Genomic DNA, 14,103 nt, shown 5'->3' with positions numbered 1-14,103 from the left:
GGGGGGGGGGGAACGCAACTTCACTTGAATAGTCTTGAAACGGCCAAGGAAGAGAGCGAATGGAGATGGAACCGGATGAATCACACGGGGCAGCGTTTTCCACACCTCTTGGCTGCTTCTGGCGCTCACTCAGTCTTTATTTGCACCTTTGAAGTGAGTGATTTCCACAGGAGGCAGTGGGAGAAATGCACATGTGTCTGGGCGACAGGACGAGTACCAGGCAGAGACTCGTGTAGACCGATACAAATGAGCTGCTGCCACCGTAATGGGGCTGCTCACCACCTAAGAACTCGGAACAGGAGGGTGGTCACTTCTGAGTGCCGAGAAGACGAAAGTGGAGATGCCAGTCTGTCTCCACTCTGCACATCGTGTTCATGGTGTGTTTGAGGGTGTGAAGACTGTTGGCAAAGAAAAGGGAGGGGAGGTGACAGAGGAATCCCGAGGAGACCAGGGCCTTTCATTATTCCCAGGCCTGTGTGTTCTGATTTTCATGTGAATATGAGGAGGGCAATTTACTGTCTCTGCTCACACCTATTAAATGTCCTTTTTGTTTGCTTGTAAGTTTTAGGCCAAATTTGAGTAGACGTTCCAGAAAATGAGGGCAAGGAAAGAAAGTGGTTACTAATTTTAATTCATTGGGTTGGTCTGAGACATTTGTTCTTTTTGTTTTTCAACTGTATATTTCCTTTTTCCTTGAGTTTTGCATTACAGCCCCTAACACAGTAACGGTTCAAGAACACATTGTCCATGTACTATTGAAAGAATACATTAATTTGAGAGAACCATGATGCAGTGCACATGGCTTCGTGAGGTGACTGTCTCATTTAAATTTGAAGTCAGAAGCCCTAGACTCTCAAGTCCAGGTCCAGACACGGCCACTTCTTAGCTTGGGTAAATCCCTTGTCTTCACCAGGCCTCAGGCTCCTCCCCTGTGATAGCCATACCATCTCTGTGAGGATTCAATGAGAAAAGTCATTCCAGAACGTTATTTACTGGGATTCTCCAAAGTGTTGACTTTGCGAGGCATTGGGAAGCTAAGTATGGCACATGGTAATGGTTAGCAAATGTGAAGAATTATTACAACCATAAAAAATAAAACACCATGTGTGTTATCCAAATAGCACTGCCAAGCAATATAACAGTCACTAAAATATATTTAAATCTTATTATATTCCAGCCAATGTACTAAGCTTTTTACATCATTTTTATTTCTAATATGCAGTCCCCTGAGGTGGGTGCCATTGGCATTCCCATTGTGTAGATGAAGAAAGGGAGGTTTGCAAGAGCTTAAGTAACTTAAGTAATTTACCAAAGAATTCCTAAGCGGCCAGAAGCCACTTAGAACTCAGGCCTATTTGACTCAATATATCCAGACTTATGCCAGATCCTTGAGTCCTAATCCCCCCCACTAATACTTTAAAATGCAATGTTTAAATGTTTTTGGTTAATATTTGGCATGATCTCCTTCTTGGTCCCTATGTTTCTCCTTTATTTAATTTTAAACCAGACTTGAGGCTCCATGAGGATGCTGGAGGTAAGGCTGGAAGCATAAGACCTTTCTGTGTTCTGGGTGCTTTCCTTTGCCACACGATCAGCCTGGCTGTACCCCAGGGGATAAGCAGGCACCCATGTCCCCTTTGCAGGTAGGGAATGGAGGCACAGACCAGCGGAGGGACTTGTTCAAGGTCCCCCGGCGCGTCAGTGATGGGGTCAGGACCAGATCTCTCAACTCCTGGCTCAGCGTATCTCCATGTTCCCTCCTGGGGAGGAATGAAGGAATGCTGAAAGCCCACACGTGTTTAGCCACATCCAGTATATAAAAGACATAAAGGAAGGATAATGCATATTTATTGAGCAGGAAACCTTTCTAGGGATTTTAGAGAGTGTTCATATGTCTTAATTTATTTAATAAATAAATAATACACAGTCTGCTTATCTGCACATGCCTGGCACAGGCCCAACGCATCATCAATGCTTAACATGTTTTTTCAGGAGAGAAAAAGCTTTAGGCTTTCATAAAAAAAATTAGGAACACCCAGACATTTTCTGTATCTATATGAAAGCCATAAATACAGGTAGAAGAAAACATCTGCTTTGCATTCACCTAGACTGGTATTGTAGGGTATTCTAACCTTAAGGTAACTTCAGCAGAGAAAAACAGGCAAGAAGAAAGAACACACAACAGGCGAATTAGGAACGGTAACTCCTAGCAGAAATGCTGCCCTTGCTCCCATCTTCCACCCCTTCACCACGGCAGGCATTGCTAATAGATCATGGCACTATTTCCTGCTGATCCTGGACAGAGCCTCATGGGTCCTCAAACACCTTGCTCCAGGCAACTACCACTAATCCATCAGAATTGACACTCATGCTGAAATCTATTTGTCATCCCTGATAGACTTACAGGCTTTTTCTCTGTGGCCTAAGGGGGACCCAGAACCAGCTCAAGCTGTTTATACATCTCTTTGACTTTGCCAAGAGGAGGGTGCAATCTATAAAGCTGTTCCTTGGGACCATTCTAATTTGTTTTAAACTTTTTTGAAGAATGCTGGCCTTAATTACAGAATCTCTGAATGGGTTCCTGTGTGAGGCCATGAAATCTTTTAAATGTTTTTATAAATAAGCTAGACTTCTACCCCTGCCTATGAATAGAATGGAAACAAAATGATGATGGGTCCTATTATTGGATTTTCTGTCCAGCCCAGAGTTAATAACAGATTATGTTCAAAGGTTCAAAGAAAGCTGTAGCTCAAAGTGTTGTGACAGATATTGAGAAAACTCTTGTGCCTACAATTAAGGGATGCCACGTGCACATTTTAAAGTATTTTCTAAGATAGGCACAGTGGCTACTTGGGAGGCTGAGGTGAGATGATCCATTAAGGCCACAAGTTCAAGACCAGCCTGGGCAGCATAGTAAGAACCTATCTCTAAAATAAACAAATGAGAAATTTTCTAAAATATATACATATATATGTAGCATATTAGAAATTTTTAAACAGAACATTTTGGGAACCATAAATTATATAACCTTTAATATGGTCCTCCACGCTAAGCCCCCCTAGAATTGATCAGCTGATCAAAATTAAATCAAGATCCTGTTTTCATTAATGCACATTCTAAAGGAATACAGAAGGACAGTAAAGCTGTATGATGGTTAGATTATGTCTTAATTTCATACTGTGTCATTTTAGATATCAGCATTCATGATTCAGAAATTAATCAAAATTTCCTGAGCAGGTATCCACCTAGAAAAAGATATTTTAATTAAAACTGTTAACTAAGGTAAGAAAAGTCCCATACTAAGAGCTTGGCTGGGATAGCAGCACCTTGAAAAAGGGTGCCACTCCATGCAAAATTAAAAAAAAAAAAATTCTCCCGTGTATTTTGCTAGAAGTGTTATAATTTTACCTTATATGTATAGAATTAAGATAGAGCTAAGTGAATTTGTAGTTTGGGGGTGTAGGTGTGTGGTAGGGCATACATACTTTTAATTTAGCTGATTGTTCTTCCAAATGTTGATATCATTCTAGCAGGCACTTGATGAGCAGACTTTTTGGTTATTTCTGTTATTCCTTTTATTAATACCTATTGTTAACTTTATAATAAGTCACGAGATAACGTGGTAAGATTTCTGCTGTTGTTCTGTTGCTGCTGTTTCTTCAAGATTGTTTTGGACTATTCTAGATTGTATGATTTATTTTTATTAGCCTGGATTTTAAGATTATTTTGACTATCAAGTTTTGAATCAACTGTCAATTTTTATTAATAAACTGATGAGATGTTTTGATAAAAAAAAAAAAACTGCTTCTCTAATAAAAGAAAAATATCTCAGGATTAGGCCAGGCACAGTGGCTCATGCTGTAATCCTAGGATGCTGAGGCGGGTGGATTGCCTGAGCTCAGGAGTTGGAGATTATCCTGAGCAAGAAGAAGACCCCATCTTTAAAAATAGCCAGGTGTTGTGGCAGGCACCTGTAGTCCCAGCTACTCATGAGGCTGAGGCAAGAGATAGCTTGAGCCCAAGAGTTTGAGGTTGCTGTGAGCTCTGATGCCACAGTGCTCTACTGAGGATGGCAAAGTGAGACTCTGTCAAAAAAAAAAAATCTAATATATAAGATTCTGGAGAATGTGACCCATGTAAACTTAGCTCATGATGTCCCCTTCATGGAGACTGCCACCCTAAGCAGCACCAACCAAAACAAATGATTCTTTCCTGTGGGAGAATCTAAATCTATGGCAGAAAATCTTCATTAAGGAAAAAAAGAAAACTCTAAAGGAGTTAACAATGAGCTGTTGCTTTTTAAATGCCATACAAGTTGAAGTGATTCCTTAGAATGTTAACAATCTCCATCAATCCCAAGAAAGAAAAAAAATTGTGCCTGAAACAGACATAAGTTATATCAAAAGTTCATGAGGCCAAACATACATCAGTAATATTCACCATTTGTTGAATGCTACTGTGACAGACACTTTTCTACATTCATTGTACATAGGAATTCCCATAATAATCCTGTGAGGTCAATGCCCCTTTTTGCAAAGGAAGAAACTGAGGCATAGGGAAGTTTCATAAATTGCCAGAAGTCAGTAAGTAACACAACAGGGATGTAAACTCAAAATTCACGGTGCTCATCATAGCGCTTCACTCCTCTTAATCTGTTTTTTTGTTTTGCTCCATTTTGGCAAGGAGGAGAAAGGGAATTGTGGTCTTCTCCTCTGACTTTAACCTGGAATGAAAGGAAATTTCCCTTCTCAGTCTACTAAACTCAGACTAAACAACTGGATAATTCTGGTTTTCACCAGTTTAAAGTGAAGATGGAGGTAGGTCACCGAGATGTCATTTTGAAGGCTGTACAACAGAACCCAGTTTAGAAGAATCAATTACATTGTTTTAAGGCCTGAAGTGAAGCAGGCTAGCAGTGCACTGATGAGGAGCCCCACGTGATTATTTTAGGTGAACTCAAAAAAATGTACAGTCTTATTGTAATTAGACATGAGAAACAAAGGCCTAGAGGACCAAGAGCAAGGATCTGACTGCCGCTCCTTCCTTCCCTGTGGTAAGGTCTGACCGCCACTCCCTCCTTCCATGTGGTAAGGTCTGCTCTCCGATCCTTCCTTCCCTGCGGTAAGGTCTGACCATCGCTCCTTCCTTCCCTGTGGTAAGGTCTGTCCATGGCTCCTTCCTTCCTTGTGGTAAGATCTGACCACAATTCCTTCTTTCCATGTGGTAAGGTCTGACCATGGGTCCTTCCTTCCGTGTGGTAAGGTCTGACCACGGCTCCCTCCTTCCCTGTGCTAAGGTCTGGCCATGGCTCCCTCCTTCCCTGTGGTAAGGTCTGACCGCCGCTCCTTCCTTCCGTGTGGTAAGGTCTGACCACGGCTCCCTCCTTCCCTGTGGTAAGGTCTGACCACGGCTCCCTCCTTCCCTGTGGTAAGGTCTGACCACGGCTCCTTCCTTCCCTGTGGTAAGGTCTGACCGTCGCTCCTTCCTTCCCTGTGGTAAGGTCTGTCCACGGCTCCTTCCTTCCCTGTGGTAAGATCTGACCACAATTCCTTCTTTCCATGTGGTAAGGTCTGACCACGGGTCCTTCCTTCTGTGTGGTAAGGTCTGACCACGGCTCCCTCCTTCCCTGTGCTAAGGTCTGGCCACGGCTCCCTCCTTCCCTGTGGTAAGGTCTGACCACGGCTCCTTCCTTCCGTGTGGTAAGGTCTGACCACGGCTCCTTCCTTCCCTGTGGTAAGGTCTGACCACGGCTCCTCCCTTCCCTGTGGTAAGGTCTGATCGCCGCTCCTTCCTTCCCTGTGGTAAGGTCTGAACACGGCTCCTTCCTTCCCTGTGGTAAGGTCTGACCGCCGCTCCTTCCTTCCGTGTGGTAAGGTCTGACCATGGTTCCCTCCTTCCCTGTGGTAAGGTCTGACCATGGCTCCCTCCTTCCCTGTGGTAAGGTCTGAACACGGCTCCTTCCTTCCCTGTGGTAAGGTCTGACCATGGGTCCTTCCTTCCATGTGGTAAGGTCTGACCACGGCTCCTTCCTTCCGTGTGGTAAGGTCTGACCACGGCTCCTTCCTTCCGTGTGGTAAGGTCTGACCGCCGCTCCTCCCTTCCGTGTGGTAAAGTCTGACCACGGCTCCTCCCTTCCCTGTGGTGGGGTCTGACCACGGCTCCTTCCCTCCCTATGGTAAGGTCTGACCACGGCTCCTTCCTTCCGTGTGGTAAGGTCTGACGGCCGTTCCTCCCTTCCCTGTGGTAAGGTCTGACCACGGCTCCTTCCTTCCCTGTGGTAAGGTCTGACCACAGCTCCTTCCTTCCCTGTGGTAAAGTCTGACCGCTGCTCCTTCCTTCCATGAGGTAAGGTCTGACCACGGCTCCTTCCTTCCGTGTGGTAAGGTCTGACCGCCGCTCCTTCCTTCCCTGTGGTAAAGTCTGACCGCTGCTCCTTCCTTCCATGAGGTAAGGTCTGACCACGGCTCCTTCCTTCTGTGTGGTAAGGTCTGACCACGGCTCCTTCCTTCCCTGTGGTAAAGTCTGACCGCTGCTCCTTCCTTCCGTGTGGTAAGGTCTGACCACGGCTCCTTCCTTCCGTGTGGTAAGGTCTGACCACGGCTCCTTCCTTCCGTGTGGTAAGGTCTGACCACGGCTCCTTCCTTCCGTGTGGTAAGGTCTGACCACGGCTCCTTCCTTCTGTGTGGTAAGGTCTGACCACGGCTCCTTCCTTCTGTGCAGTATGTATTTAGACTCACATTCTCCCTGGATATCTTCATGTTGCATTATTACCTAACTTATACTTGCTGGAGGATTTTCTTTTGTCAAAAACAATTCATTACTATTTTACTGAATAAACCATGGTGAAGTTTCCCTAATGAAATAATTCGGTGTGCATGCACACGCACATACACACACACACACCCCCCACAGGTGTGGGTCTCTACCAGGACAATGTCTGTTTATGTGGTTGGTTTACATATTATTAAACCACCCATCTGATCTCTAATGGCAGCCCTGCTGACACTATCTGACCCAGTCTGACAATCTGGGTAGAAATTGTAGGGTTGGCTGTTCAATGGCTGTGACTTTTAACAGCACTGCTTTTGGGCCTCAAATCAATTCTCTCTGTTTACAGACCATTTCACAGCCCTTTACCTGCAACATCACTTGTGTCAGTCCCATAAATACTTTGGTGTATATAATGCTTGAATTAGCATAATGGTTTAGGCTCTAAGCTCTTAGCCCAAAGAAGGACACATCAACATGTTCTCTTCACTTAAGCAATTAAGAGCCATTATGCTGCTTCAGTGGAAATATCATCAAGGTTAAAGACAATCACAAACAGCCCTCTCACCTTTTTATTCTAAGTCTAATAAATGAGGCATAGAAATTGAAATGTTAGTAAACAGTCTTACTTGCAGGCTCTTTTTGGATTATGTTTAATCAGACCCCCATTCACCATTTACAAAGGATTCGGAAATATTTATATTCAATTATTCATTTAGTGTAAGAAAACAGAATGTACTGATTTAATTTCAAAGTCATAGTGACCCCTAATTTATTTTTGCCAGGTCTTAAACAATTTTAGAATCAAAATAGATAAAAAAAAAAAAATCTATATTCCTATTATTTGACAATGAGAAAATTTCTTTTTCAAAGGTAATAAAAGGTTGCTGTGACTTTTAAAGGTATATTTCTGAAGTTTTTCTATGTGGTTTTCTTTTTAGATTATTTTTTTAATCCAGATTTATTATAACATAATTTTCAAATAACAAAATTCAATTTTAAGTACATAGTTTGATGAGTTTTGGCAAATATATGTAGCTGAGTACTGCCATTATAATAAAGATAGAGAATATTTCCATAACCTAAAAAAATTCCCTTCTCCCCCCCTGGGAACCGATGATCTGCTTTTGGTCACTAGCTCTGCCATTTCCAGCATCTCATATAATCAATACCTAGTCTTTTGTGTTTGGCTTCCCATATTTCTGTATATCTTTTCCCCTGGGTGTTAGCAGTAAGAAGGTGATGTTGTAGGAAATGTAATTCAGGGGTCATCTGGTGCCACTATTTCTAGATTAATGCCCTTAAGTAAGTTACTTAAATTCTCTGGGCTTTAGATTACCATTCTGTAGAATGGAGATAATACCCTCACGGAGTGGGTAGGGGGTGTCTACAGACCTATGTACATGTGCTCAGGTAGGGCATCCAGAAGGTGCTTAGTGAGTGTTAGTTCTGAAGACTGGTCAGTCTCCAGCTGTTTGCCTTCTCACTCATAGCTGTCACTACGGAATCCAGTGACTAACCAAAGGCACAGGGAATTTTTCGGGTTGTGGAAACATTCTGTGTCTTAATTGTAATAGTGATTAGACAACTTTTTAAGTTTAAGAAAGCAGTTTTGTAGCTCAGTATCCACAGCTCAGTGGTTAGGGTGCCAGCCACATACACCAGGGCTGGTGGGTTCGAACCCAGCCCAGGCCTGCTAAACAATAATGACAACTACAACAAAAAAACAGCAAGGCATTGTGGCGGGCACCTGTAGTCCTGGCTACTTGGGAGGCTGAGGCAAGAGAATTACTTAAGCCCAAGAGTTAGAGGTTGCTGTGAGCTGTGACACCACAGCACTCTACTCAAGGCGACATAGTAAGAATCTGTCTCAAAAAAATTAAAAAAAATAAAGAAAGAAAAAAAGCAGTTTAACAATAAGAGAATGTAAGTAACATGAGAGAAAACCCCTGTGTGAGAGAAAAAATGCAGTTAAGTGACATTGTACTGACTGTCTTGAAATAATAACTTGAAAATGTCATGAACAGTTTATTGCATATAGGAAACATGCAAAATCTGAGCTTAAAAAGAGTTAATTGAAGCATCATTCTCCCTGAGACATCTCCCCGCTCCCAGCACCCTCCCCTCAGGCTCTTCTCCATGTTGTGGTGCGACTGTCCCTCCTGTCACGTCTGTCAGCACACTGCATTTTAATCGTTGGTTCATGCATCCATCCTCTTCATAGACTGTGCAGTCCCTGAGGATAAGTACATTTTTACCTGGATCCTTATATTCCCAGCACCCTGAAAAGCCCTGAGTAGGGGCTCAGTCAGTGGTGGATGAACGAAGGCAGCCTCAATCACATCGCCTCATTCATAACTTAATCAAACACATTTGCTCCAGGCTTTCTTTTAATAGTTATTTGGCTCCAATGTATGTGAGAATCTGAAGCAACAGGGAGCCACTAAACACCAGGAAGAGGTAACCAGCAAGGAGGGGGAGGAGCATGGGGAGGAGGAGGAAGGAGCACAGGGAGGAGGGGAGGAACACACGGAGGAGGGGGAGGAGCACAGGGAGGAGGGGGAGGAGCGTGGGGAGGAGGGGGAGGAGCACGGGGAGGAGGAGGAAGGAGCACAGGGAGGAGGGGGAAGGAGCACAGAGGAGCAGAGGGGAAGCAGCATAGGGGAGGAACGGGAAAGGAGCACAGGGAGGAGGGGAGGAGCATGGGGAAGATGGGGAGGAGCACAGGGAAGAGGGGAAGGAGCACAGAGAGGAGGGGAGGAGCATGGGGAAGATGGAGGAGCATGGGGAAGATGGGGAGGAGCACGTGGAAGAGGGAAGGAGCACGTGGAGGAGGGGAAGGAGCACGAGGAGGAGGGGAGGAGCACGGAGAAGATGGGGAGGAGCATGGGGAGGAGGGAGGAGCACAAGGAGGAGGGGAAAGGAGCACAGAGGAGCAGAGGGGAAGCAGCATGGGGAGGAGGGGAGGAGCACGGGGAAGATGGGGAGGAGCACAGAGGAGGAGGGGGAGGAGCACAGGGAGGAGGGGTGAGGAGCACAGAGGAGGAGGGGGGAAGCAGCACAGGGAGGAGGGCAAGGAGCACGGAGAAGATGGGGAGGAGCACAGGGAGGAGGGGAAGGCTCATGGGGAGGAGGGGGAGGAGCATGGGGAGTAGGGGGAAGGAGCATAGAGGAGCAGAGGGGAAGCAGCATAGGGGAGGAGAGGGAAGGAGCACAGGGGAGGACAGGGGAAGGAGCACAGGGAGGAGAAGAGCAGATAAGAGAAGCTTTCCCGCCTCCACTCTCGGAATCCCCGGCTTGGCACACCATACTGCACCATTGGAGATCTGAGTTCAGGACTTGGGTCGGATTCCAGCCCAGCCAAACTCTGCACGTTGGACTGGTCACTAAGCCTTCCTGAGCTTCAGTCTACCTGTGACTTCACTTCTCTTGTATGAAATAGCAGAAACAGTAATTACATTGCCTTCATAAGGTTTCTGTGAGGACTGAGATGATGTCCATGAAGTGACCAGCCAGAGTGCCAGCATACTGTGAACCCTTAAAAAGTGTTAGTTTTCTCAAATATTTCTCCAGTGCAGTCTGGTCGAAATTCAAGCAGGTTTGAGTTTCAACTCATTCCCATTCAGCCCCACATTGTCCAGACTAGACATATCACTTAGAGCCTCAGGTTCCCTGAGTGCAAAGTGGGGGTGCTAAGGGCACCCGGGGCAGGGTTAGAGGGAGGAGGAGTTGAGCACTGTGGCTGGTGCACAATCAGTGCTGGCAGAAGCCTAGCCTGCGGGGGGGGAGGGGGAGGAGCATGTGGAGAAGGGGGAGGAGCGTGGGGAGGAGGAGGAGCACGGAGAGGAGGGGGAGGAGCACGGAAAGGGGGAGGAGCACAGGGAGGAAGGGGAGGAGCACGGGGAGGAGGGGGAGGAGGACTCGCTGTCAGCACCACAAGCCCCGCTCCTCTCACAAGCGCCCTCCCTTCAGTGGGGACACTCCCACCCAGCTGTGTGAACCCATTCTCTGTCATTCCTTCCTCACTGTAGGGCAGTGGGGTGGGAGAGGGGAGAACGAAGGTTTTGAGGGGTTCTAAAGGTGGCTGTGCTGACTCCCTACCTGTGTACAAGTCAGTTAGCCTCCTTGAATCTGTTCTCACGTGTAGTATGCTAATCCCACTTCACTAGCTCGCTGTGAGGGTTAATTGAGAGCCTGGCACACAACGCATACCATGTGTTCCCCTGAACAGCCTGCTCTCCAGTGCACTGCCCTCTCTGTCTGTGCAGACGTTTTCCACCCTTCACCTAAAAACCCCAATCTCAGTCTGGAAACTGTGCCTGGTGGCTCTGACCCGGCCTGACCCGACAAGTTGTATTATATATGGCTGTTCTTATGTTGCAGACTCTGTAAATCAGTCTTGTCTCTCCCATTGGATCTATTAATCTTAACCTCTTCTGAATCATGGACCCCTCTAAGAATCTGCTATTTCTTTGACTCTCTCCTCAAAGATATGCACAGTCACACATGAAAGTCTGCAAACATTTTCAAGACTCTATCATCCCCTGAAACCTCTAATATAGATTACGATCTCCCTGAGGGCGGTGACTGTGTGGGGCTTTGTACCTTTGGGGTGTAGGGTGATGAGGGTGCCTGTAAAGACCAGCTGACAGACTGAGTAACGTGCCCCCAGAAGCTGAGTGGCCGAGGGTGGGAACTCCTCAGTACATGTCAGGCTTTAAGTATTCCAAAGTGCAGTTACTTGAAGCTTCACTGTGATTCCCAAGGGTAGAAAACAAGTATTGAAGGAAAGTAATTAGAAACGTGGGGAAATAACCATGGAAATAGTTAACTGCTGTAGCGCAGAGGTGTGTGGTCCACGGAAGTGGAAAGAACACCCTCACTTTTCACCATCAGACCCAGATTTCTGACTTCCCCTGCCCGTGGTAGCCTCTCATTTCCCCATAAGACACTGGTTGCTCAGTTTGACTATTTCCCACTAAAGACCTTTCAGTTTTGGATGAACACTTGTCTCTACTCATGCAAAACTTTGTGACCCTGGGTGAAACCCCCTGTCCTTGTGGTCTTTGTTCTTCATACAAGTTCATGTTTTCTCCAAGTTTTAACTCCGAATGATTCTGGGATACGGCAATGATTTGTGGCTGAAACGAAGGATTTTCTAAAACCTTTGTTGTCATACACAGTAAATACATGTACAATGGCGGGAAGGGATGCGTTTTAATGGTTCGACTGACAGATTAAATGAGAGTTGCCATATTTACCATACAAAGTTTTCTAGACTATCCTACAAAACATATTTAACACTAGAAAATAATGAATATAAGCTTTATTTCTTTTATGATTCAAAAATTTGACAGAGTGTGTATTTTTGAAAGTTCAAAAAATAAAATCCAATTTTTCATGCTTTCAGATTGTGGTGTTTTGGAAACATGGGAATGGGTAGGTCTAACCAAAATGAAATACATAGTTTTAAATCATCTATCATAACTCTTCCTACAGAACCTGTATGACATTGCCAATTAAAAAAAGGAAAAGGCATAATAAAGGCCTTCCTGGTTATGACAAGTGTTCTTTTGGCCGAAAATTATCATCAAAACATCTTAACATTCTGATATTCTAGTAATAACATCAGACTACAACAAAAACTGGGAAGTATATGAATAGCCTGTTTCTAATTTTATTCTGCCTACTTGGACTATGCTAAGAGGAAAAAAGATGATAAATAGCCAGAGAGATTTTCTTGACATCATGCTTAACTGAAATTTCAAAATAAATCAGTTGGACTCGTTTTTAAAGACCTACAACTAAATTATCATTGGGTCGTTCTGTTCTGCCCCCAACTGGGTCTCTGAGGGGCTAGTGGTGAGACACAGTGAGGTCTGGAAATGGGTCACAGCACGCAAACATTGCAGTTTGGTTTGATTTAGTCTAACTCTGGTGTAATAACTTTCTTTGAAGTGTGGGTTGAGGAGCAGGTTAGAAGCCCGAGGCCACAAGCTCGTCTTGCTCTTGTTACAACTCGGATGCCCTGCAGTCCCGGTGCTATATATCAGAGGCTTGGCACTGGAGTCCCTGGGCTGATCAAGAGTGGAGCCCTCGCTCCCGCACAGCAGAGTTGCTGAGAGACCAACAACACGGCTGTGTTTGCTTGAGAAATCCTATTTGATAGAAGGAAACAGGTGGGTCTTTGAGGAGCCTGCTACCTCTCAAGGAGAGGAAAAGAAGCTTAAAAGTAATCCACCTTTTGGCAATGCCATATACTGGAGGTGGCGGGTTCAAACCCGGTCCTGGCCAAAAACTGCAAAAAAAAAAAAAAAAAAAAAGCCTTGTAGAAGGCTCCTGGCTTCCCTGACCCAGAGAGAGGTAAGACGCATTTTCTGATGGCTGTCCAGCAACTATCAGGCAACTCCCTCTCCAGCTTTGGAACCGCGACTTCCATGCAGATCCTCTGACCCAAGCAAATCTCAAGTGATGAGAAAGGCAAGTCTCTGCTCATCTCTGGTCTGATTTTTCATCAGCAAATGTGGGGGATGGACCAAATGATCTCAGAGGCCCCATCCTAGTCTAAAATTCGGTGATTCTGACCGTGTGACGGTCTTGTAGCCCCAAAGGGATTAAGCTTCTTCCTCCCATTGGTCACACACATTTTCCAGCAGCCTCAGGCAGATCCTTACAGCTAAGCTTGTTCATGGATAATTCTGGCAAATAATACCTATACAGTTCACGGATAATTCTGGCAAATAATACCTATACAGTTCCTTAGAATTTATAAAATGGCTTTACATACAGCATTTCATTTAATCCTTAGAAAATCCTGTGGAGGAAGAGAATAGTATTAGTCTTTCCATTTTAGAGAGAAGCACATTAGGAGGGTAAGTCAGGGCCGCCAAGGTGAAGAAAGGTCCTAGAGCAGTGGGTTCTCAACCTTCCTAATACCGCAAACCTTTAATACAGTCCATAGGGGTTGCGACCCAGAGGTTGAGAACCGCTGTATGAGAAAGATCTGAAGGGAAAGGAGGAAACACACATGTGTCTCTCAGGATGAATGAAGCACAAACATTAATAAAAAAGATGTAGGGCGGCGCCTGTGGCTCAGTCGGTAAGGCGCCGGCCCCATATGCCGAGGGTGGCGGGTTCAAACCCAGCCCCGGCCAAACTACACCAAAAAATAGCCGGGCGTTGTGGCGGGTGCCTGTAGTCCCAGCTGCTCAGGAGGCTGAGGCAAGAGAATCGCTTAAGCCCAGGAGTTGAAGGTTGCCGTGAGCTGTGTGAGGCCACGGCACTCTACCGAGGGCCATAAAGTGAGACTCTGTCTCTACAAAAAAAAAAAAAAAA

General features: G+C 45.3%; 1 protein-coding gene across 5 annotated transcripts in view; it reads right to left on the bottom strand.

Moving 5' to 3' along the window:
• ATG4C (autophagy related 4C cysteine peptidase) overlaps positions 1-14,103 on the bottom strand; it is a 150,721-nt gene that overhangs the window by 24,552 nt on the left and 112,066 nt on the right. Inside the window, exon 10 of one of the 5 annotated variants that reach the window (XM_053575958.1) lies at positions 8,757-9,004. The exons of 3 other annotated variants lie outside the window; for them this stretch is intronic. In XM_053575958.1, the coding sequence (XP_053431933.1) occupies positions 8,987-9,004 (18 nt within the window). In that variant the 3' untranslated portion in view covers positions 8,757-8,986. Of the gene's footprint in view, positions 1-8,756; positions 9,005-14,103 lie in introns of those variants that run through there. One more of the 5 variants, XM_053575956.1, reaches the window with a different exon arrangement.

Source organism: Nycticebus coucang, chromosome 22 (assembly GCF_027406575.1).
Source record: "Nycticebus coucang isolate mNycCou1 chromosome 22, mNycCou1.pri, whole genome shotgun sequence".
In the NCBI taxonomy this organism is placed as follows: Eukaryota; Metazoa; Chordata; class Mammalia; order Primates; family Lorisidae; genus Nycticebus; species Nycticebus coucang.
Note: the sequence above shows the minus strand (reverse complement) of the source record. Positions and strands in the feature narration are given on the sequence as shown.